The 26,202-nt window shown below is 39.0% G+C and overlaps 1 protein-coding gene and 2 long non-coding RNA genes across 4 annotated transcripts in view; all 3 read left to right on the top strand.

Annotated features, from left to right (window-relative positions):
- The window catches only part of LOC103475239 (uncharacterized), a 66,535-nt gene extending 48,659 nt beyond the window's left edge, over nucleotides 1–17,876 (top strand). The window contains exons 2-4 of one of the 2 annotated variants that reach the window (XR_535311.2): nucleotides 1,816–1,854; nucleotides 16,230–17,238; nucleotides 17,405–17,876. This is a non-coding gene — a long non-coding RNA (uncharacterized LOC103475239). The remainder of the gene's footprint in view (nucleotides 1–1,815; nucleotides 1,855–16,229; nucleotides 17,239–17,404) is intronic. The other variant, XR_535313.2, reaches the window with a different exon arrangement.
- Nucleotides 7,272–14,512, top strand: LOC108166122 (uncharacterized). The gene is made up of 2 exons (XR_001776400.1): nucleotides 7,272–7,958; nucleotides 14,232–14,512. It is a non-coding gene; the product is annotated as an uncharacterized LOC108166122 (long non-coding RNA).
- A 2,562-nt stretch (nucleotides 17,877–20,438) lies between the features above and the next one.
- sox1b (SRY-box transcription factor 1b) lies at nucleotides 20,439–22,435 on the top strand. Its single transcript, XM_008426733.2, has one exon. It carries the CDS (start codon nucleotides 20,728–20,730, stop codon nucleotides 21,796–21,798), a length of 1,071 nt encoding a protein of 356 aa, XP_008424955.1. The 5' UTR covers nucleotides 20,439–20,727; the 3' UTR covers nucleotides 21,799–22,435.
- The last annotated feature ends 3,767 nt before the right edge of the window (nucleotides 22,436–26,202 follow it).

The following is a 26,202-nucleotide window of genomic DNA, read 5'->3' as shown; positions in this document are numbered from 1 at the left end:
TTAGTATTGTTGTTTATGAATGAATACAAACGTGTTTTCTTTGCATTATTTGATGTCTATAAACTGTCTGAAAGCGCTGCGTCTTTTTCGTTATTTTGACCATTTCTCATTTTCTGCAAATAAATACAAAATTTTTGTTTGGAATTTCCGAGACATGTTGTCAGTAGTTCATAGAATAGAACAATGTTAATTTCACTCAAATATATACCTATAAAAAAGAAAACGGCCTCTTAATTTTTTCCAGAGCTCTATATTCACACTTCAAGTTTCCTTTGCCAGGAAAGCGACGTGAGTTTTTGCAGATTTGAGCTGATCAGCTGAAGTGACTGCGGTTTCATATCTCCTAATGATTTCTGTGACGATCTGAAACTCAGACTTTGAAGAACCAGCGCGTTCAGTCCAGAGCGTGATCTAATCGAACGTAGAGGGGATGTTTGCATCACACGTACACGCTCACGCACCCGCCATCATTGTCATTATCATCACAGCCTCAATCATCCCTATCTGTATTCACTCTCACTTTTCAGCCTCTGATTTGGTATTCATGTCACAGAGATTAATCAACCTGCTCATCCCATCTGGTGTTGCACACTGATACACACTGTGTCCTCACACTCTACCTGCCTCTAGGTGTGTGTGTGGGTTGGGGCGGGGGGTTGGCACACAACTGACAGACAGCGAGAAAGGGCTTCGTCAACCCATCTGCATATCTGCATATTAACCGCGGACCGTCCCTTTAATTTCCTACAGCAGCTGATAACCGTCGCCTCCTCTTGGCCTCTTTGTTGCTCCCACACCAAATTTGTGTGTACGTGTGTGTGTGCGTGCGCGTGTGTGTGTTTGAGGAAAAGGCAGAAAAAAACCCTGTGTTGAATTTCTTTCTGCTTCACACATATTTTTTTAGTGTTTACTCAAGTTGTTAATTTTGTAGATTTTTAAAAGAAAGTGTGTTTTATAGAAGGGAATAATAAAAATGAAGTGATTCACAATACATGTTTGTAGCACATCCCCACTTAGACAACTGAAGATTTAAAATCTCCTCATAGTCTGCAGTAAGGAAATGTGACTTATTGTCTCTGTAGTTTCATAACTCAAAATCCTATCCTTTGATAGGATTTTGAGTTAGTTTTGATCAGTGAAAATATAAATCTGAACTAAACGGTGATCTTCATTACTAAGTAGGGATTGACTATGTATGGAGACATATAATCATCTTTGTTTTGCGTCATATTTAACATCAACTATAATGGCCTCTTTTCACACACAGTGGAAATATGTGGCCTTGAGGCATGAAGTGTGTGAACCGATTCACTTCGAATGTACGGAGGTGAATGTCGATCTCATTATTCCAGAGGATGAAGGCAGARACAGCAGAAGAGAAGCAGCACAGGCTCAGAGTTTCTCTGCTCCTGTAGTTAGTAGGTAAAAGGAGTTTGAGTCGAATTGAGACGTTCAGAAAGGAAAGTATAATTTAACAGCTGCAGCTCTTGAATAAATAGACCTTTTCCTAAGCTTCACCTTTGAACCCTCTCAAGTTTTTGTTGAGGTTTAACTGCTCTTACAAAGTTGGGCTGAACTAGAGATGATTGGATGCTTATTGATGCCTTGAAAATGTAGTTAATTAGGAAGCAAAGAAGAAGAGCAACATAACATTTCTTAAACGCTCAAAATGATTTTTATTTCTAAGTTTATGATGCAGGAAGAAATATCCAAGCTGGTTTCTTCAGACATTCATCTTTAGGCTGCTTGTGATCTGCTTTGCAAGTTGAGACATTTCACCTGTCAGATTGACTGATGTTGTCTTTTGTTTTTCAGAGAAAACATCAGATGATGTCATATGCATTTTCCGAAGAGGTAAGAAATATTGTTTTTATTTGACAGAGTGAAAGATTTAGGTAGAGATGTAGAAAGGATTAGTGTTTTGGGGATTTTATTTTCCAAAAAATACACTTAGATTCTCTGTCAAAGTGAAAGAATGTTACAGACATCTCCTCAGTGCAGTTTGACAGCATGTGCTACCACATGGAATGACGTGTGTGTGTGTGCATGCGTGCGTGCGTGTGTGTGTGCGTGTGTGTGCTTAGTATAGGAGTGATGGGATGATGATGGTTGGTCTTCATGTTGGAGAGACAGACTGATGGACAGAGCTGCTTCTTCTTCTTCTCTTATTCTGATCATCTGTCCACGTTGACTGATCGAGTTGCTCTGCAGTTTTTATTCTGCATCTTCCCCAGTCAACCTACATTCCTCTGTCACACATTGTGACAAAGTGGTTCAGTTTGTGTTTACCACTTGTCCCTTATTCTTTCTCATTCACTTATTTTTATATTTGGTTATAATAATTAATTCAAACATTGCCATTTTGCTTCACTTACTATCCCGGGTTTGTTTGTGTTGGCATTATGTTGCAAGATCTATCTGTTTAGGTTAAAGTTATTATTTCTGGATTATGGGTTGAATTTGTTTCAAGGTGTATTTACTTTTCTTTGTACTCACCATCATTTGTCCTTGTAGATCTGCAGGAGTATGGGAGAGGCCGGCCCAGTACTTCCTGGTTAAATGGCTGGATGATGTCAGTGATTACCTTATTGGGTTCTGCCAATTAGAGGGTTTTTCTTTTGTGTATTGTTTGTTTGTTTTCCTTTTAAAAATAACCTTTTGAGTTATCTTGTATTCTGTAATTTATTTTGCAGATAACTTCATTATGTAGGAGTTTGTAAATTGATTTGTAGTTTTTTGTGTTTCTCTGTTTAAATGTTTTTGACCTGTTCCTTGGTGGCTGTGTCCAATCAAGCACAGGTGTGGTGCCAATTTTGTATAAAAACAGTGAGCTTTTGAATGCTGGGAGAGAAGTCCGAGTAAAGACTGAATAAAAAAAGTAATTGGAAGAAACTGAAGCGGTGGCTGGTCCTGATTTTCTGCTCACCTCTGATCCTTGAGCCTAAACTACCTTACACACATAAGAAGAACAAGGTTTGTTTTAGGATTATATAGAAAAGAAAAACATTATTTTGTTCCGAAAAAGTCTTTGCCTTCTTACAGACTTGTGCTTTTTGCTCTAATTACACCAAGACGTCCTGAAGCTGATAATCTCACCACCATGTTTGACAGTCAGTATGTTGTTTTTCTGAAATGCTATACTTGTTTTATGCCAGACGCAACAAGACGTTAACTTTCCAAATATTTTCCCAGGAGTCTTGGAGATGAATCTGATTTAGAAAATTAGTTTTTTGTTCTTGTTGGTGGTTTTTTCCCAGTCTCTCCATCTTATTGTTGAATCAGTGAATTTGTTTCTCATTTGTTGTTGGAAATTATTTATTGGGGCATAATGAGTTGCTATTGGACAAGTGTTAGCCTGCTTTGTGTTGTCAGGCGGGTTCTATGTAACTTATATCTTCTTTCTATATGTCTGGTAATGAGGAGGCCTGAGTGTCTTTGTTGAAACTGAACTCAGCTATCCAAAAAGTGTGGTTATTCACATTTAATTCAACAATGTGAAAACAGCTTGTTGTACTCATTCTGGATAGCACCAAGATATTTCCACATACCTGGCAGCTTTATTTCATACTCAAATATAACGTCAATAGTCATATGGATGGAAATGTTAGGTCTTTATTTCCAACCCAGTTTCTGTTTTACTACTTCCCTTTATGCCCAATACAAACTCTGCAGTCTTTTCACTTCCTTTAACCTCTTATCTCCTCTTATCTCCTCTTGTCGTCCTCCTGTCTTGCTCTTGAACTCTCCATTACCGTCTTGTCACTCGTTTTATCTCATCACCCAAAGCAAGCCCTTCATCTTATTGCCCAGCTGTTGCGATCTGCTTCTTTCTTCATTGTGATCTGGGTCAGCGGGTCAGCCGGGGGGCTTGTCATTAGCTGGGACTGTGCATTTGTTCTGATCACAGGTGTAGACAAGATAATAGGAGTCTTTAGTGGTCAGTGTGAGGAGGCTGGAGGATTGGAAAGTGAAAATATGAAGGTGTGAGGAGAGCAGTACACTTTTAGACAGAGGAACATCATAAAATAGAGTACAAATATAGCAAACTGTTTAAAATAAACTAAAATTCACAAAAAAAGCTAATTTATTTGAATAATTTTATTAAGTATTTTTGTCCAGGTTCAATGAAAACACCTCATTTAGACATAACTATTCCAACTCAATATGCATTTCTGTTTCTGTGCTGCTGCTGTTCTTTACTGATGACCTTTTCTCTGCCTCATGACGTCAGGCTTTGACTTTCTGATGCTTCTGTGCTGAACAGCTGTTCTCTTTCTCTTCATCTCCCAGAGAAACAATAGCAGCTAATGTCAGACTGCTGATGCTGAATCCAGAGATGTCCACCAGCCTCTTTACCAACTCTACTGTTCTCTCCTGCATGTTGAGAAAAAAAAATGTGAACCAAACAGATGATGGGAAATGGTTGCATTGAGGATGTTTTAGTGCAGAAGCAGATTGTGGAGAGTTCTGTTTTTTTCTGAGTGTTGAACCTCTGTGGGTTGACTCAGTGGCTCCTTTTGTGTTTGCTAGTAATGAGAGCTGCAAAGTATGCTGCTGTTTTGTCTTTCTGTACATGTGTTCATTTGCGTTTGGTCACTACTGTTTGTTCAGCTTTGAGGTTGCCTCTTTGCACCCAGGAGATGAGTAGAGTAGTTTTTGTGTGTATGTTTGCCTGGGGGGAAGGACCTAATTTAAACAGCTAGAGTTAGTTGAATTGAACATGTTGAGCTCATGTAAAAAGTGACACATAAATGACTTTTGCAGTCATTCATGTTTTTTTAAGCTTTTCTTCAGCTTTCTAACAGTCTTAAGTGACAAACAGGCATCTGTTCAACAGATTGGTTGGCATAGTCAGTAAAGTGTTGTGCTCGGAATCTGGTGATTGTGGGTTCAAACCCTGGTTGTGGCAACCTCCAAATGCAACGTCTGAGCCAGTGTAAAAATGTGCCACGTCAAGGTGGAGACAGAACCTCAGGGGAGTGGGAATGCATTCATCCCCATGTTTACAGAGAAAAACACCTCAAGATCTTCATGTTGTAAGATTGACCAATGTACCAAGACTAAAATAAGAAGACATCTACAGGTTATGGCATCAGACATCAAGTAATGAAGGACAAGGGTTCAAATCCTGGAAAGGTTTTTTTTCATTTTCTTGGTTTTCATGCAAAAAACCAAGAAAATGAAAAATCGGCAGTATCACCAAAAAACTTTGAAATCGGTGGATGTCTATTTTGTCAGCATCTTTCAGTCACCATTGATGGCAGAAAAGATAAATGCAGCATGAGATTCTTCTAAAGCGTGGAAGGTTGTGTGGTCCACAGGTTATGGCAACAGACATCAGGTACAAAAGACGTGGGTTAAAATCCTGATCTTGGTCAGTGAATAATTTGTACTTGATGGGATTTTTACATTAAAACATACAAAGTTCATCATAATGAGTCAAAATTAAGACTACAAGTTCAGAAAAACGTGATTTCTCCTTAAATATGTTGTTTTTTTAATCAATCTATTTTTTACTCCAGGAATGCACCGATTTCAAAGATTTTTGCTGATACTGCCAATATTCCAGAAACAAGAAAACAGGAATGTTGGCAGTATCAGCAAATAACTTTGAAATCGGTGCATTCCTGGAGTACAAATGCACCGATTTTCAAAGTTTTTTGCTGACAACTGCCGATTTTTCATTTTCTCTGGTTTTTATGTAAAAAACCAACAAAATGAAATATCGGCAGTATCAGCAAAAAACTTTGAAATCGGTGCATTCCTGGAGTAAAAATAGATTGATAAAAAAACATATTTAAGCAAATATTATTTTTTTCTGAACATATTGCCTGATTTTTTTAAGAACTTTGTGTGTTTTAATCTAAAATCCTAATAAATACCAATTATTTACAGACCAAGATCAAGATTTGAACCCAAATCTTTTGTGCCTGATGTCTGATGCCATAACCTGTGGACCACACAACCTTCCACACTTTAGAAGTTTCTTGTGGCGCATTTTTTTTGAAAGATGCTGACAAAATAGACATCCTTTCCATGCACCAATTTCAAAGTTTTTTGGTGATACTGCCGATTTTTCATTTTCTTGGTTTTTTGCATAAAAACCGAGAAAATGAAAAATCCTTTCCAGGATTTGAACCCTTGTCGTTCGTACTTGACATCTGATGCCATAACCTGTGGGTCACACAACCTTCCACAGTTTAGAAGTTTCTCATGTCACATTCCTCTTTCCAGGTGTCAATATTGACCGAACAATGCTGACCAAAGAGGCATATACTATGCTTTCCTAGCAAGATTTGAACCCATGTCCTTTGATGCCATAACCTGTAGACTACACTAACTTCCACACTTTGTAGAGTCTTGCAGTGCATTTATCTTTTCTGCAGTCAATGTTGGCAAAAGGCAAAAACAAGCCAACAAATCAAAGTCTTTCAGAGTATCTACCACTTGAACTTATGACCTTTTGGTTTTAAAACTGATGACAATCCCACCACACAACAAGAACCTTTGCCTTTTTGACTCATAGCACATTTATCTCTGTTTTTAATCCTTGATAAAACTATTTGCTCTTCCAGACATTGAACTTGGACTTTTTATGTTTGTATGACTTATCAAATACACTGTGAGATTGTCCTCTTTCATATTGATGTGTTCTTGTAGTGCATTTGTGTTTTTATGTACAATTATTGATAAAATACAGATGACTCTACTTGGAGTTGAATGCTGGATCGGGTGCTTTTCACAAAACTTTTTCTAAACTTTGTGCTTTCTATACAAGTTGTATTATCCACTGTTACTCCTCGTCCATGTCTTTGTTTTTTATGTCCACCTTCAGAAGAACCAGAAAGTCAGAAACAAACACAGAGCAACTGAATCTACAAATGGAAAGTTTTTGTAACAATGGTGACTTTGAAAGAGACTGACATTCTTTCTAGGATTTCAACTCTTGTCCTTCATAATTAATGTCTGATGCCATCAGACCACACGTTAATCTACGCTTCTTAATCTTGGAGTAGAAGTAGAAACTTTCTTTTCAATAAAAATTTCTGAGTGCCTAATGGCAGACGTCTTGGTTTGAGATCCGGGTCTTTCTCTGTAAACAGTGGGGCATTCCCACTCCCCTGATGTTCTGTCTCCACCTTGCTGTGGCACATTTTTACACTGACTCAGACATTGCATTTGGAGGTTGCCACAACCAGGGTTTGAACCCACAATTACTGGATTCAAAGCACAGCACTTTACTGACTGTGCAACAAATGCCTGTTTGTCTCTTCAGACTGTCAGAAAGCTGGAGAGAGAAAAAAAAAGTTGGCAATGATTTGTAACAAACTGGACAGGTTTACATCAGTGTGTCTATATTTCTGTGCACCTAAAACTCTTAAGAACCTTGTTCCTATACATAAAGTTACGTGTAAAACGGATTATTTTTTCCATGCCAGCCAGCTATGCTCCCAGCAGCCTCTCTGTTGACATAGCTTCCACAATGGGAACTAAAGCCTTCCCATTGTGAATCTAACCCCAGGCAGAGTTACTACACTACACTGTTGTCCAGTACAGGCCTAAAGCCTGGATCTAGAAGTCTAACAAGCCCCTCCTCATGGACCCCATGCTGCATTGTTAAGCTTCATTCTGGTCCTACAATGGGACATCGCACTTTGGAAGTCATTCTCAAAAAAGGAGAAGCCAATCAAAAATAAAGCCAGTTATTGTGTCTCTTTTCACACACGTTGGTGAGCTGGCCCAACCTCATTGGTCGCCCTAAACCCCAGGATTCATTCATGTCCATTATATGAACAAATTAAATAAAACCCAGGATGGAAGGGAAGCTTAGAATCAGCCTGGGTTGAGAGGAACACAGAGAGGATGGATGGTACAGAGCTTTCTGCATCTCTAATGGACTTATCGATCAATATTCAAACACATCAAGAAGACACGGACACCGTGTAAAAATGAGACAGGTATGTAGCTCCAGCTAATAGAGAAAGGTTCCCTCTTGCATTTTTTTCCTCATCCAATTTTCAGTGAGTTTTTTTTTCTATCTAAGCATCAAATCTGCTTCAGCTCAAAATGATCGTAATGCCCTCTCTCAACGACAGCAGACATGTGGAACGCATAAAAAGACTGGAAGCGTCCTCCAGGTGGTTAACATAATGCTTCCTTTTCTGTGTTTAACTATGTCTTAAAAACTCAACAGCTGCTTTGATATCGACATGGAATTACATCCAGATAACGTCCGAAAACATTGAGAGGTATTTAAATACAGAAGGCTAAGTACTATTATGCATTACATTGTTGGCTTCTCATGTAAAATCCCAGTAAAAGACAGTAGCTGCGTTTCCATTAGAAATATGTGCAAATCTTTGTTGATATTCTGCTGATGTAAAAAGAAAACACAATTTCACAATTGTGATTATTCCATTAAATAAGAAATGACATTAAAATCACACAATGAGTCTTTAAACATGACGGGAACAGATGTAAACAGCTACATAAAATATACTTCTTATCAGTAGTCAGTGTCTTATTCAGGAGTTGGAGCGACTACATAAATTGGCATGTTTTCATTAATTTGCACAAGTTTATAATTCATGGAAATGCAGCTAATGTATGTATTTGGTCCTTGCCTTCTATTTTTTTCCTTCTAGTCACAAATATTTCAGATTATGCAGCTTATTTTAATCCAAAACAAGCCGACTGAATAAACTGCAAGCTTTAGATAGATTCTGAGCTCAATTTCACAAGCCAAACTCATAATCTATTTCTATAAAATGTCTCTAAATGCTGAAAGACCTTAACCTTCAAACTCACCTTTGCCAAAAAACATAGATGATCCCCGAAATTCCCATAAAATATTCATTGAAATGACAAGAGAAAAATGGGCCTGTTAGAAAAATGTTAGTTATGTTGCATTTCACCTAAAACATGGTAGTGGCAGTATGATGGTTTGGGCCTGCTTGGCTTGCAGTACTGGACCTTAACCACAGTCACACTGTGGTTCAACAGGAGGATGAGGATCCAAAGCATCAAGGCAAGGCTGCCTCTGAATAATATAAAAATGAAGTTTTGTAATGGTCTAGTCAAAGTCTGAACTTAAATCCAATACAAATGAACCTTAAACATGATGTTTACGTTTCATTGCTGGCCATCTGGAAGTGTTGACAGCCAAAACACTCCAACTGCTTTTCAGATCTGAAACATCTAAGTGTGACAAAACGGCAAAAACAGAATAAATCTCAAGTTTTTCACAGCACTCTACGTTGTCTCTTTGTTTCCTTAATCATCTCAGAAATATTGTGCCTTTCGTAAACGAGCGCATGGATGCATCGCTGTCGATGGGACGGAAAGGAAGTGGAGAGAGGAATGAAAAGCGAACAAGAAAATGTGATGAAAAGGTTATGGAGGGAGGGGAGAAAAGGGCAGGTGGAAAACTGCTCTTTGGGGTCTTTGAAAGCAGCTGGTACTGGTTTGAAGCTTGACCCCATTTAGGACGGGCGAGAGACATCGAGACAAACTGTGGGAGAGAGAGAGTGAGCGTGCGACAGACCCTTCAGCCCCGCTCTTAAAGGCCCTCCACAGGAAGTCCTCATTCTTCCTGGAGCAGACACCCCCCACCAACAGCTGCGAAAAAGCCCTCATTTAGGCTGAGTGGAAGGGGAAGACAGAGAAAGAGTGGACCCCCATCCTCCACCTAGGGGGGCCCTCGTATCAAAACTTCCCCTCAGCAGGCAAGACAGAAATGTCAGCAAGAAGGAAGGCTTTAGAGTCTTTTATCATTTCATTTGCTTATTGATTTGTGTGTGTGCTTGTTAGAGACCAATTTGACCTTTACAGGAATTTCCAGCTTGAAACAAAAATTCTTCGATTTTTTTCTCTGGAGGAAAATCCTCTACAATACCGACTGAAAAAAAACTTCAAGGCATTCTAGCTGTAAATAAGTAGAGAGAACATTTAGGAAAGACCAGAACGACTCCAGCTTGTGTTTCTTTGCTTCAGCTGACCGAACGTTTTGGTCCACAGAACAATTTTCAGACGTGTCAGTAAAACTTATCCGTTGTAATGTTTGTGTTAAATGGGATTAGCTGTTCTTGGCCAGCGGCACCGGCTACACACACAGAGGTGTCTGCTTAAGCAAGCCTAAAACTATGAAAAACAAGCATAAAAGTAAGATTATTGTGTCACTGGAACCATATGTACATGTTTTGTTAAAACACAAGCTAAAATCTACGGGAGAGGATTAGTGATACTGGAAAAAAAAATTAGGACTCTAATCTCTAAATTTTGACCTTTTTCTCAGAAATCTAATTCTGTGTGAATCTGTCAAAATCTAAAAAAACAAAACATTGTTGCATGTACTTCAGTTACCTTTACCCTTTTAAATGTGATGTGCTCAGTTCAGTTTAACATTGAGGTCTCTGATCCCTCATCAGTTGCACTTGTTAGATATTTAATAATTTGTTTTCACTGAGAAATGAGCTGATCCCAGTCTGTAGGTCCTCTGCTTCAGTTAACTGTACAAAGCCCTCAATAATTTCTCTTTCACTTCACAATTATACATCATGTGTTGGTCTACCACATTCAATCCCAATGAAATACATCATAGTTTGTGCCTGTAGTTTGAGAAATTTTTATTAAAAGTTTGACTTTTGCACTGAACTTGGATTAAATTGTCCATAAAACTGTTGGTAGTCACAGAGGACCTTACCATTTCCAATTAGCCTAATTTAATTTGTTATAGTTGAGAAAAATCCGTCAGGTCTTTAGTTTCAATGATTGATAACCCCTTGTCATATTATTGTTGGGGTATTATTTCTAATATTTCCTCACCTGTGGAAGAAGCTGACCCTTCATTGATGCCAGTTTCCTTCTCTTAGCTTCAAGCGTGATTTGTCAGAGAATCTGAGAAAAGAGAAACAAGAAAAATGTAAATTTTTATTGTTTATTTAACATAATATTGCAGCTTCCCACAAATATTGATTTAGCACAGTGATTTCTACCTTTTTCCCCCATTACATCATCTTGATTAAATTGTGAGAAAAAAAAACCTAATTGCTAAAATGTTGACAAATTAATTTCAATAGGTTCTTCCAAAATGGCACAAGACAAAAAACATAATTTTGCTTTTATGTTTAATATGGTTTATACTGTGACCTGTAAAATTATAAAGCTTATTTAACATAAAATGTTTTTCACATATTCTCTCTTTCAAGCAACATCTCCGTAGTTTGGAGATCATTTAAACTGCTTGAGGTTTAAACTTGACCTAAACAACTGATTGAGTTTTAACGTTTAGAAAACTGAGCCCACTGCCATCAATCAGCTATGTGTGCGTTTGCATTAGACCGACAGGTTAGACTGATACAGATCGCTTTGATGTGTTCGTGGTATGTTTGCGCTGGCCTGGACCGACCGCTCTCTGAGGGACTATCATTGCTGGTAATCCACTTCATGGTCCACTAATCTGTTTTCACCAGGGTCGCTCCCCACCCTGCTCTCTTTCTCTCTTTTTCTCTCTTTTTCTTCTTCTGGCCACTCCTCAGCAGGGTTCCTCCCTCTCTGCTCACCTTGCTCTTTAAAGGTCACATCTTTATTCTTCTCTCTTTCCTCCACCTCCCTCCTCTCTTTAATAACACTAATCTTATTACACAAAGAATCAAAGCTTTCAGGTTCATCTTCTGTCCATTTGGAAATCAAACTCATAACAACAGTTTAAGGATCTTTTTCCTGTTCAGCTGCTCCATCTATGCTCTAAAGTAAACCTGCCGTCATGCTCAGGTATATTCTGAATTTCAATACTGCATCAATGTGCATGGAGCAGGTTTGAGGTGATGTGGATAACTAATCTCCACTAGCAATAGTTGTCATCCAGCATTTGCAATACCTGGCACTGAGACTTTTACATCCATACAGAGATATTGGCCCACATTTGAAGAAAGTTTGAGAAGCTTTCCTCTCAAACTTTAAAGTAGCTCAGTTCAGCAACTTCAAGTCGTCCTAAAGAGTTTCTGGACAAAGTCACAACATTTACAATGGAAAGACTCTTTTTTGTTTCATCCAACCCTCTCCTCATCCTTCGGCCTGCTTCGTTTCTCACCACTAACAAGCATCGTCGGATTTCTGCCCCGCTCCTATACACACACAAACACCCGAACACGTGGTCTAATCATATTCCTTCCTATCTAGAAGCAATCAGTGATAATGTTGGCTGTTCCCGAGCGGCGCAGCAAAACTGGCAGAGAGGAGGACACACAAGCTCTAATTAAATTAAATGTGTGTGTGCAGCGGTGGTAGCGGGGGGTTAGCACAGATTAAATGTAGCTGTAGCATCATCAGTGTTTGACCTGTGTGTAACAGATGGAGCAGCGATTGGAAATAAAGATTTGAGTGCTAAAGGTCAAAACTGCTTCGTTAAGAGTGATATATTTTAAGTGTCACATTCTTAGAAAGGAAAACTAATTTAGCTCTTGCTCAAATACCAAGTCAGTTGGGTTTTTTGTTTATTAAATCTGCAACCTTTCTATATATTCCTCTCTGAAAATCTGTCTAAAACGGTGCCATTCCAGAAATTGTTGATTAGAACAGCATYGTTTGATTAAAAAGTTGATTAGAAAAGGGTAAAAACATAAAGTAATACAGAAAATGACAGTCTGCTTCATCTTAAACGTCGTTAAAAATGGAAGCCAAACCCACAGAGATGTGGAAGAAAACAKAAAAGTACCATATGATTAGASAACAGCTTAAATGGAAAGACTTAGCCAATCAGCTTCATGGTGATGAAAAAAAAGTATTTATCATCATGAAAAAGTTTAGACAGGCTCTAAAAAACCTGTCTAAAAATTCARAAGATCTYTGAGGCTAAACCAGAAAATGCAGATGAGTGGTTTCATGTAGTTTAGTTGCCAGAGCAACCAGAGCAAACAGTGGTTATGTAATTAAATATAAAATCAAATTAGATCACAATAAATCAAAAGAAAACAARTAAATGCAAGTGCTCTTCATAACAATTTAGGGAAAATTAGTGTTTAGTTTAGTTATTGTTTAGTTTCAGTATCTAAACAATACTGAAACTATATTTTTTCTTTGTAAAARGAAAAAATATACTGATAAAGATCTATAATTCTTGTTTCAAAAATAATTCTTGCATAAACTGCCGTCCCAGTTTTGAGACCGGGGTAATGTTAAGAAACGGACAAGKTCATTTTGGTCTTGGCCGCTCTCTGATTAGCTGTTAGCTTCCTCTTCTGCAGCAAACTAATCTGGATTTATACTAAATGAAAACACCAAGTTATCTGCTGTAACCCTTTCATAGAACCTTACTTGAAAATGATTTAAACAATCCCTTTAGGAAGCAGATTACCTAAAAAAATAATAAAAAAGGAAACACAAAACCCATCTAAACACCCCACAGGTTCTAATGAGGGTGTTTTGTCCAGCAAGAAAACTATAATGTATTTTCTTCATAAGAAACACAGTTTTGGAGCTTCGGTGTAAGCAAAGATTTCTGAGTGCAGCCTCAAATGTCTGATAGACGCGCAAAACCCATTAACAAGTCTTCTTACCACAATCCGAGCCATTCATTAGGCATCAATCAAAGGAGGATGTGTGATGATTAAATGAGGAGTGCTAATGCTTTGTAGCACTTGTACACCAGGCCATTTTAGTCTGACACCTGGGAGAGCGTAAAATAGATAGGAGGAGGATGTCAGGCTCTGTGATGATGGCTGGAGCAGGTCGGTGCTAACTGGCTAATTTATTAATAAAAACATCAAAGAAGTCAACTTACAATTTTCAAAGTTGCATCTCAATTAATTAGACTTAGACTAATTAGCCAACTGATTTCTGTGTCTGTTTTAAAAATGTAAAACTCATGCAGATCAATTTCACATGGAGCTTCTCAGAAAATTGAAACGTATGTTCATGTTGCTCTAATAATAACTGCGTACAAAATTTGAAGCACGGCCCATACTGTATGCTACACCCTACGCTAACCCCCCCCTCAAAAAAAAAAACATTGTACTCATTGTGTGACTGTCAAATAAAAAAGGTCCTAGCAGATGTTTGATTCAGCTATGCTGTCTCTGTCTTGTTAGCTCTTATGCCAAGAAACCCTCAGTAACCCAGGAACCCAGTGTTGAATCAATTCAACTGTTTCTCTAAACCTTTTAACATGTCAGAGCTCACGGTTGCATATTCATGCTGTGTGCTTTCCTGTTTGCCTGTATCTGCTCTGTCAGGGCTGCGGAGCTGCAGTGGAGCTGACAGCTTGCTGTGACAGAGAGCCTAAAACCAACAAAGTGTCAGCTGCTGCACAGGAGAAATGCCGTTGATTGGATTAGGCCGCTGTGTGTTCTCAGGCCTAATGGAGCGAGTTCCAGACACCGTCCAACACAGATCTATTTTTAATTAGAAATTAGACACAGAAACAAGGGAACTTTCTGAAAGGAGCCGAGAATAAAAACCTTTCATCTTTACAATTAACATGCATTAAAACTGTTTGCTACCAAAAAAAAAAAAATGAAATTCTAAACTTTCCACACAGGTAAAGCATTGCTGTGGACTCACCAAAAATATTCCTGCAACTTCCAAAAGAGAGTTGACATTATGCAGTCATATTCAATAAATTGGAATATCATTAAAAAGTCAATCTATTTCAGTAGCTCATTTCAATAAGTGAAATGCATTATACAAATTAATTACATGCAGACTGACGTTATTCAGCCTTTATTTTTGTTAATTATGATGATTTCTCAATTACAGCTAATGAAAACAAGACATTTAAGATTAGAATATTACATCAGACCAATGAAAAAATATTTGATTACAGGAATGTGGGATAAATGAAAAATAGTCTTCATACCTGATTAAAGGTTGTTTTTAGAAAAGTACTTTTAATCTGAAACGGGTCTCACTGGACCCGCGCCTATTCTCAATTAAGTATTCTGTGGAAAATAACTCCAAATTAATTGTGGAAAATTTGCAAATTCATAATTTTTTATTTTGTTGGCTAAAGTGGCCTTTATTTGAAGGTAGGGTTATGAGAGAGGGGGAAGACATGCGGCAAACGTCACCAGGCCGAGAATCGAACCTGCAACCACCAGCATGAGAGCTAAGGCCTCAGTACATGGGCTGTGCCCTGCTCCTGCGCCACAGCTCCCTGATTTTATTTTATTTTTTTCAACTGAAATACCTTGGTGCAATGCTGCTTGACACACAATTGGCTGATGTTTGGAAAGCAACCAATACATGAGCGCCTCTTATTTTCTTTGGAGCTGATTGGCTGAACCCACAAGATAAGGAAGACCATGGACATTAAGAAAGTTTCAACTGTGCATATTGACGAATATTAAGGTATACTTGCTTTTTGGAACTGTTAAAATAGTTACAAGTGCTTTTAGAGGAGCTCTGAAATATTCATGGGACTGCATAATGTCAGATCAATAGGCGGATGGGATGGATGGACAGGGAGACGAATGGACAGAAGGACAAGGTGCTACTGAATAGTCACAGAATACATTCAGTGCGCAGTTGGAGGCATTGCTATCTGGGTGAAACGTAAATGAAATTAAACTCAGCTTTCAAGTTTATTTGGATAGTTACTTAAGTTGAAACAAAAGAAACATATAAGGGAGCAAATACTTTTTCCCAGTATTTTACACCTAGTTATAAACCTGACAGATGAGATATCAGAAACCTGCAGTTTAAGCAAACTAATAAATAGCCACACCACACAGTGACCCAGCAATACAATAAACAGGTCTGATAACGTTAATGGAAAATCACAAATATATTAAGTCAGATATCACCATAGTTACGATCCAGTCATGTTGCATTTTGTAGAATAACTTGCTAAAATATTCTTGATGGACTTGAGTAGCTTAATGGATCCAGTATGAGGATTAGCACAGATGTTTAAAACACTGAAATGCATGATTTGAACTTAGAAAACGTCACAGCAGTAATCTCCAAGTCTGCACATCTATAACACAGAGCGCTGTGCAAAGGTGAGCTGCTACAGATCTCTTAACAGAGGATGTTTACTGTTGCAATCAACTTCATCATAGACATTTATCAACTCTGAGGTTGGAAATTGTTTTCAATCATTTGCTTCCTGGATTTTTTTCCTCTTGCTCCCATTTCTCTCCTTTTATCTTCCATTCACAGCTTAAAGTGTGCATCTTACAAATAAAAATAATGTAGCAAAAGTCTTGATTTGTATGTTTTGTGTGTTGCAGATTTTAACTCTTACTGACTGAAGGAGGATATGAATTCTTCATAATTTAATGTGATCCTCTGTAGTCGGGATCCCAGGAGGAAACAGGAACACAGAATGGATCAACTGAAGATTGACATGGACTGATCTTCAAACTTTTACCAACTGAATACATGTTTGTGGACGAACGAGAGCATGTACTTCAATAATAGACTAAGAACATTCTGTCTTTTAATAGTTTCAAATTTAGAAAGCTTAGATGTACATTTGTTGAAATAATTAAGAAGATATTATTTAACCTGCTTATTATTATTATCAGGACAGGTAAGTTAATACATTAAACAGCAAGGCTCCTTTTTACCCATCTGACTCCAAAATATGTAAAAAAAAAATGTATTTAATGTCTTATTTATTTTTGTTAAAACTACGGCTGCGAGTCCAACATCAGAAAAACTTTATTTCTGTTGCTACTCAATACTTTTTCAAATCTTGATGCTGAGTTGATGTCAAATCATTGTCACCAAATCAGATTCATTTTCTAGATCAAAGATGGAAAAGTGTTCATGAGCGGGACATTTTACTGAGATAAACTCACTTCAAACTATTCATTTGGACTAATTCTTTTGAGTGTGTTTTGCAAATAAATGTTTATCTCCATTTATATGTGTAACTTTCAACTAAATAAGCTTTTATTAACACAGTCTCCTAATGTTTAGTGGAAAAGTACTGCTGCTGGCTTTCATGACAATCACTTTCAGTCACAATCCACTGGCAGCCAGAAATGATGGCAGAAAGTGACAGACAGGAGCTAAAACAGGAATATGGCGTGACAGAGCTAAAGCCTGTCACAGTGGTGTCCCTTTTTCTGTTCAGGAGTTGCACAAAGCCGTCAGCTCTGAAAGGTCAACCTGCTCTAGACCGCACTGTAAATGAAGTGACCAGAGTGGCCCTGGAATCCCAGATGAAGCCGATTCTCTTCATCAGCTGTCAATTGATTCTCTTACTAAATACCTCAACACTGAACACCAGAGGTAATTTAATAAAGCTTTTGACAAACTGCCTCTCCTTCCTGGATCAATACAAAAAAAGAAATACTACATTAGTAAATAGAGCAACGCATTGTTACTGACAGGATATAATTATTTGGTCAATGTAAAATATTTCTGTCCATTTCCTGATCTGATTTCTGCCTCCCAGACACGTGTGGTATCCAAGTCTTTCAGAGCAATCACACAATGGAGTCCTCTTAACGAGCAACGCGGCAGCTAAGGAGGAAAAGTCCTCGCCATGCCAACATGGCTCACCAGCCTGCTGAGAGCCGAGCAGCACCTGACAGATGCCACTTTGGGGGCAAAATCCCAGAGGGCTCCAAAGAGCCGACACAGGACTGAAGCCAAGGGAGCAGGAGCCTGGAATACCGAAACGCGTTACAGTTATATGTATAAATATGATTGCTAAAATCCATTTAACTATCCACACTTCAAGCTGCAGTATGTAAAGCAAATGTTTTTTACACATGTGTTGTTAAGAGACAGATGATCTTTGAAAAGATCAATTTCCTCCACCTGTTCCAATAGCAACTATTGCCATCTCAAGAAATGCACCACTCCTGACCAAAAACAACCAATCAGAGTCGGGGGGAAGGTCTTAGTGCTGTCAATCAGTCCTGTGTACCTGCTGCTAAATGTGCTAATGGCAGGGAAACAATTTACCGTTAAAGGAAAACAGTTTTTCCACCATCATCAGAGGCTATGCTAACTAGCCTAAGCCTTCACAAAAGAATCTATCAAGAAGACACTGTAGCATAGCATAGAGCAACGGAGCAGCGCTACATGGAGAGGGACTGACAGCGCTAAGACCCTCCCCCTGGCTCTGATTGGTCATTTCTAGTTGTAACTGGGAGAGGGCAGAGCAGCTCGATTTGTTTTACAGATTATCTCATCTCTCATGGCACACTGTCATGACATAGTGACAATTTCAACAAATATGTAAAACATGATTTTTTTTTATAAAGGTCACAACCTGCAGTTTTAAACCTATATAATTAAGAAATCACTTAAATATCACTTGCCAAGCAACATGAAGTTGGCCTAAAGATTGCATGTTATGCTGCTGTTATCTTTAACTAACTCCAGTACAGATAAGAAACTCAGTCTGGAAAGGGTTATAAATCCATTTTAAAGGCTCATCCAAAAATGGAGAAAATGTAGAACAGTGACAATCCCTAACTAGACTGAAGTTACTCAGAAAAACTCAACACTGACTCAGCCAGGAGGTCAAGAAACAACCCAGTACAACATCTACAGCTCATTGTGGAGAGAAAAACTTTAACACTGATAGGAGAAAGTTTGACTTTTTGTCATGTATTTTTAAACATTTAGAAAAAAACATAAGAGTCAAGACATATAGAGGTAGTTTGATGGTTTAGTGCTGCTTTGTGGCTTTAAGACCTGGGAAGCTTATTGTAAACGATGTTATCATTCATTCTGCTCTCTACTGGAAACCCAAGAAGCAGAATGTCTGACATTCAGTTATACAACAGTACAATGATCCAAAACACTGTGCTAAGTCCACCTCTCAATGGTTGACAACAAATGTTTTAGAGAGGCCTAGTCAAAGGCTGGAACTGAAATCTGACCTTCAATTAGCTATTCATGTTCAAAATCACAATGTGGCTGAATTAAAATAATTCTGCAAGAAAAACAGATTAAAATATCTCGACAGAGTGCAGTCACTTTTCATCACAGAGAGAAAATCATCATTTGAAATTTGCTTTTTATATTTAACCAGGTTATCTTTGGCAAGAACATTTTTCATCTGAAATGTTTAAGTGTGACAAAAACACAAATAAAAGAAATCTATAATGGAATGTATACTTTTTAATATTTAATATATTATTCAGAATGTTTTGCATGTTTAATCATTGCTTATATGTAAAATAAAACAAAAGAAATAGTTTTCAAGGCTGATAATTTCAAACGTTTATCTTCTCTGTTCCTGTAGTTTACATTAAGACACATTTAGTTACAGTTATCTGTATTAAAAGAATGGTCTTTCTTTTAATTTGATTTAATTAAGGTTTTTGTTGTGTGTTTTTTTACTATAAATTTGAAGTTATATATTTATAAGAACAGTAAAACAGTTTGGTGAAATTACATTTTAGCTGTTGTGGGAGACTAAAACTGTAAAATAAAAGACAACAAAATCATCTGACATTTTTAAAGTGGTGTTTTGCGGGTCATGACGGACTAAATGATCTCTTTCAGCATTTATCTTTGTGATGAAACCCAAGCATGGAAGGTAATCCTGGGCCTGCAGGCCGGCCTGCCTGGTTCGGCTCCTGAAGCAGCGTTCTGCCTCATTAATTGATTAAAACCATTAAAAGGCTGCGACATGTCCAACATTTATTATAGGATTACTGTAGGCTTTTTTTTCTCTACTCCGCTCCTTTTTCTCAGCAGTCCTGAAACAAACAAAAGATGTGCTTTGAATGGCACGTGCTCCAAGCGTCACTCACTTGTTTCCTAGCAACGGGCACAACAAAAAAAGCACCTGTGGCTCTGAATAGACGGCTCTGTAACCCTAATTTAGACAAAGAAGGGTTTGGTGAGCTACTTAGATTAAGTAAAATTTATTATAATAAATTGCATATCGAAACACGTGAAAATGCTTGATTAGTGTGTTTTCTCATAAGCTATAAATGTGGCTTTAATAAATAAATAAATAAATAAATGTAGTATTAATAAAATAAATAGTTAAATAAAAAAACTGCAAAAGAAACTCATAGGCAGGGTCAGCTACAGGGTATTCCAGGATACAAGCTATATCTATAGTTTTTCAATATATTAATCCCCATTTTCACTACATATTTACTATCAAGAAGAGATAAGCGCCCACTCATATCTGTATATTTCATGCGTAAAGCTAAAAAAAATAAATAAAGCCGTTTCGAAATAAATTGTTTTGACTGAAACTGTATTAATAATTTAACTTTCAGTTGATTTTATTTTTACCTGAATTGTATTTATTCACATAGTTTCATTTTGCTATAATGACATTTTTCTTCTGATTTGTGAGTTGAAATAATAAAAATGATCCATTAAATCGCTCAGTCCTCCTGACTCATTTTTGGACTCGCGCTTGTGTCGCGTTTTTTCTAGCGACACGCGCAAAAGCGATGACAGAGGGAGTAATTTTTAGGTCTCGCGCTCCGACGTCACCAGAACCTCGAGCCCCTTGCATGCAAATCACGTCTGAGCTCGCGCCTCTCCATTGGCCGCCTTGCGCTCATTTAGCTGCTGTCAGAGCGCGCGGCCCGGGAACGCACCGGTAACTTTTCCCAGTAAGGCTCAGCTTCAACCAAAGTCCGCTCCAACAAGTCCTTCCCATTCCACGGATGACACGGAGGAGGAAGACGCTGCAGTTTCAGCTCTGAGTGGATTTCAGTCACTTCTTCCCTCCGTGTTTTTGGAGGCTGAATGTTTCTGTCTGTCTGACTCTGTCCTACAAAGACGAGGTGAATGTACAGCATCATGATGGAGACGGACCTGCATTCCCCCGTGGTGCCCCAGACCAACCCATCCAACCCGGGGGGACATGCGGGAGGAGGAGGCGGGGGGCCCGCTGGGAAGATCCCCCAGGAGAGGATCAAGAGACCCATGAACGCCTTCATGGTGTGGTCCCGGGGCCAGCGGAGGAAAATGGCACAGGAGAACCCCAAGATGCACAACTCGGAGATCAGCAAGCGGCTGGGCGCGGAGTGGAAGGTGATGACCGAGGCGGAGAAGAGACCCTTCATCGACGAGGCCAAGCGGCTCCGGGCCATGCACATGAAGGAACACCCGGACTACAAGTACCGCCCGCGGAGGAAGACTAAGACTCTACTCAAGAAGGACAAGTACTCACTTGCCGGCGGACTCCTCGGTTCATCGCCGGGTGTGGGGATGGGCGGCGGGCAGCGGCTGGAGAGCCCCGGAGCGGGACATGTGGGGGCCAGCGCGGGCTACGCCTCGCATGTGAACGGCTGGGCGAACGGGACGTACTCGGGTCAGGTGGCGGCCGCAGCGGCGGCGGCTCACGCCATGATGCAGGAGGCGCAGCTGGCGTACACCCAACACCCGGGCAGCGGGGCTCACCCGCACCATCACCCGCACCACCACCACCACCACCCGCATCACCACCCGCACAACCCGCAGCCGGTGCACAGGTATGACATGAGCGCTTTGTCTTACAGCCCGATCTCGAACTCTCAGAGCTACATGAGCGCCTCTCCGCCGGGCTACGGCGGCATCACCGGCTACACCCACCAGCACCAGAGCTCCGGGGTCTCCCCCGTGTCCGGGGCCATCGGAGGGACTCTGGGTTCGCTCGTGAAATCGGAGCCGAGCGTCAGCCCGCCAGTTTCCACGGCGCGCGCACCGCCGCCGTGCCCCACGGGAGACCTGCGGGACATGATCAGCATGTATCTGCCCACTGGCGAGGCGGCGGGCGGCGACTCCGTTCAGAGCAGACTGCATGTGCTGCACCCGCAGCACTACCAGAGCGGGGGCTCCGCCGCGGTGAACGGGACGGTTCCCCTCACGCACATTTAAAACGTCCACATGAACTGTAAGCACTGCGAACACAACCAAATATTTCCACTCCACGTGCGAGCTCCAGCTGCTGATGGACTGTAAATTATAGGCGGCTGCAGTCATGATAATGCAATCACTTTGAACTTTTTATTTGATTTTATTTTTTAATAATAATTGTTATTTAAAAAAAAAAAAAAAAAGTGATGGATCTTTTTGTCCGAAAGCGCCTCAGATCGCTTGCCAACTTCTGACACCGTTTAAATTAGAATCCGTACAGGCTGGTGCAATTTAAAGCTTATTTTATTCTCCGAATTACAGACACCAGCCGAGTGTTTGGAGGATGTTTTAAAGAGGGAAGCGTATAATAAATGCAGAGCGGTGTGGAGAAAGAAAGAAAGAAAAAAAAGTTACAGGCTGCAGTTTAAATTGATTTCCAGTTTTGATGCTTGTAAACATGTGAGTCGGTGTAATTTGAATTTGTTCCTGTTGTTGTAAAATCTTGTAAATTGTGAATAAATAGGCCTACTGAAAACGCTTTTATGCAACTGTATACATAATTTACAAAAAGGCAAATCTACATTTTTGCAGCTGAAGCCGGAGCATCGCTGACTTGAATAAATTTTCCAAGATTTCTTTGTCTCTTGGAGAAACGTTACACTTTGTGTTTTTTTTAATATTTTTTAATCATTTTCATTTTTAAAAGAGGGCCGAGCAAGCCGCATTTATAACCTGGAGCACTCATTTATTTATTTTTTTGTGAGCCTAGAGTCAGTTCACCAGAACAAATAAATCAGGAGTTGTTGCACAAAATTATTAAGATAAATATTTTTTGCACGTCAGGTCTAAAATAATATGCTGTAAAACCGTCTTACTTAAAAAAATTATAAACAACTGGTTTAATGTTTTTTCATTTATTTATTTTTGCCTATGTACTTTAATATTTAGTTGAAAATTTTGATAAAATTAATTTATTCATGTTTTAGGTGGGTCTGTCTAAAATTCCTCTTTTTGTGTTCATTTCCTTTTCTCAAATTGTGAAACTGTATTATAAAAACTTAGCACAGCACACAGGGTGCTAAGTTTTGTGATTCTGGTATTTTTCCTATTGTTTTAGTAAATATTACTTATTTTGCAGCTTAAAAATGTAGATTTAAAATGAGAAAAATCACCAGTATGATGCATTTAATTGCTGTATTTGCTATTTTGATTTTAGCCTTGCTTAAATATTTTTAAATCGCTATTTATATATTGACTACTTTTTAAAGCATTTTTTTTTTTTTTAACAGGAACATTTCCAATAATAACTGATTTCGTGTTATTTTGTCAGCATCATCATGTCTTGAACTAACTCTACACTCACACTCGTTCGTTTAATTGCCCCTTTAGGCCAAAAGCATCATTGTTTGTCTACCTGCCTGCAGGATTGTGACCTCAGCAGTCCAAATCTCAAACAAAAGCCAATCCGATCACAGCATCCTGCGGTCGCTTCACTTGTATTTTTCAGCTGGGCTCACCTCAAACTTATTACCACCTGTGTTCCTCAAATCTCCCCCCTCCTTCCTGACCTCCAGCATCAAGCGCTTTGCTACTGTGTGTCTAATTGCCACGGCTGTTAAATGATTCCCTTCTTTAAATTTGATGGCTGAATCAGCGGAGGCCCCCGGGGCAGAGAGAGGGGGCATGAATGGGAGGAGGAGGCGAGGAGAGGGAGGGGGGGTTTTGTGTTGGAGGAGAATGGGGATTAGTCTTGGTGTAAGCCGGGGCGACCGCGGGGTCACGGCTGACAAAAAGGCCGGCCAACAACACCCCTGGTTCTATCAGCCTAATTCCCTCTCGGGCCTGAACCTGAAAACAAGAGGGGCAGTGAGGACGCAAATCCAGTCCTGTCAAGCTGGGAAGTCCTCCAGACTAAATTGAAGATATTTCACAAATTATTTTAAGAATTCAAGGGGGGAGGGGGGGGGGGGGGAGAAGTGCAATAACTTGCAANGGAGAAGTGCAATAACTTGCAACTAAAACACAACAATACTCAAGCGAACACAAGCCCTGAAAACATTTAAGAATCTGTTTCAATTTACAATCATCTGAGAAAATGTGGCCAAAAAACAAACATTGAACATTAGATTCCTTCACTAAATCACTTTCACTCATCAGCTTTGGTTGTTTTAATATTACATAGGTGAATCATGAAAAAAGTTTTTTTTTGTGTGTGATTTAATGACATCTGTGTAACGTTACATAAGACAAAAAAAGGACTTACACGCGGGTTCAGGTCAGGTTGGTTTGCGGGTCGACCCAGAACCCTGATGCTCCTCAAAGCAGGTGTTGCTATTTTTAGCAGCGTGGGCAGCAGCAAGTCCTGCACCAATTGAAACCAGTGTGTCCACAGAGCTGGTCATCTGAAGGAAGCAGCAGGTGCTATAAGGTTTCATGGCAGAGTTTGGCTCTGACTTTGGTTTTGATAAAACGCTGTGGACCAGCAGTAAATCCCCACATTCCCAGTGACTGTGGAAACGTTTCATTGTGTGGATTCTGAGACTCTGCACTCTTCCTTCAGACCTTGATTTGTAAAGAAAATCCAAATATTTGCTTTCATCTATAAGAGGACAGTCCTGTTCTTTTTCTCCCCAATTCAGGTAAGATGACTTCTGACTGGGTCTGGTCAGGAGAGGCTTCCCTCAGGGATGTGACGTTGTAAATGTCCAGTTCCAGTCCACATGTTATGAAGCTGTCCTGTCCAAAACCCTTGAGTGGGCTTGTTTCAAAATCACATTTTATTTCTTCCACTAAGCTTTCCAATAATATGCTTGGATGAAACATAGGGTCACGGTATTTATACCTGATTTATGTCAGACGACAGGGAAGCAAGGAAATAAATTCAGGTGAATATTAAAAATAATCTGTTTGGATTTTTTTCTTGTGTGAAAGTTTTTGCTGCCATCAGTCGGTTTTTTCAGGACTCAAACTTGAAAAAAATAAATCATTCCAGTGTAACTTCAGCACCACACACAGTGAAACTGTGCGTCAACTTTGCTGTTTTCATTTTTGTGCCTAATGATTCTCTGTTCAGATATTCCTGAAGAAGGAAATCAACCCAAACAAAGCGTATTAATCTGCGTCAGACTAAAGAGGAGCTTCTGTTCTATGACAGCTGTATGATGCCAGGCTTGAGTTTCTTTATGGTTTTACTTTTTTACTCAGATTTATTTATTGATTTCAAATTTACCAAAGCATATCAAATCTTAAAGAAAAGCAAACCCATAAGTAAAAACATAAAACAGCATTTCATAGTACTCACAATATTCACCAACATATAAATTACAGTTCCTCTCTATATTTTCTTCAGTTAACATTTTTGAGGTTGGCTGTTTAGACTTTTTTTTTTCTTTTTCTTTTTTTTTTGCATAAGCTGCACCTGATTGGAGTTATTTTCAGGAAGTCGATTAAAACAGAATTTGTTTAAATAAATATTCTGTTTAAGCTTTGACTGAATTGCTGAGCAAATATATAAAACACATGTTTAACAATCAAGACAAAAATATCTGACTATTGATCATTCCAAAAAATATTGTTTCTAGAGTTTATGTTTGATTTATTCACTGTGTTAAAGCTGTGCAACTAAAATGATGACATATATCATAAAATTAACATTTAAAACCATCTTCAATGATTTGGTTTAGTAAAAGAAAGAAATAGAGACATTATGACAGTTTTTTTTCTCTACAACAAATCTCTTTGTAATGTAATCCAGTCAAACAAATATAAATGTTTTCTCATTTCGTTACATTACAACCACAAACTTCAAAGTATTTTATTGGGATTTTACTTGATAGACCTGCAGTAGAACATATTGTTGAAGTGGGGAAAAAAGGTCTTCGTTTTCAACACAAACACACCACGGAAAATGTGGTGTGTGTTTGTGTTTAGCCCCACTGATCAACACCAGAAGACTGAATTTTCTGCCCATTCTTCTTTGCAGAAGAACTAAAGCTCAGGCTCCAAGTCTCGCCACAGACCTTCAACCAGATTTAACACAGCATGATGCTGCCAGCACTGTGTTTCATGTTAGGTGCATTCAGGGTGACGTTGTTAGATTTCCACCACACGTCTTGGAAGTGAACCTCCTTCAAACTTCTCCAAAACTTTCTCACTGACCCGTCTGCTTGTTTGTTCTCTAAGAAACCTCAGGCTCCAGAAGTCAGGAGAAGTTATCGGAAGAAAAGGAGTTAAATGCTAATTTAATAATCTTATGTTGTTTTTCCACTTTGTGTTGGTCTACTGCATGAAGTCTCAATGAATTAGACCATTTCAGTGTCAATGAAATGGATGAAAGTTTGTGATTTTAAGAAAATGTGATGATGAGCAGAGTTTCATTTATTTCATTTACTTGAGTAAAGGGTTTTTTTTTTGGGGGGGGGGGGG

The sequence above is a fragment of the Poecilia reticulata genome, linkage group LG2 (genome assembly GCF_000633615.1).
Source record: "Poecilia reticulata strain Guanapo linkage group LG2, Guppy_female_1.0+MT, whole genome shotgun sequence".
In the NCBI taxonomy this organism is placed as follows: Eukaryota; Metazoa; Chordata; class Actinopteri; order Cyprinodontiformes; family Poeciliidae; genus Poecilia; species Poecilia reticulata.
Note: the sequence above shows the minus strand (reverse complement) of the source record. Positions and strands in the feature narration are given on the sequence as shown.

Excerpts from the sequence above, each read along its gene's own strand:
- sox1b (XM_008426733.2), top strand. The coding sequence starts at position 20,728 with ATGTACAGCATCATGATGGAGACGGACCTGCATTCCCCCGTGGTGCCC.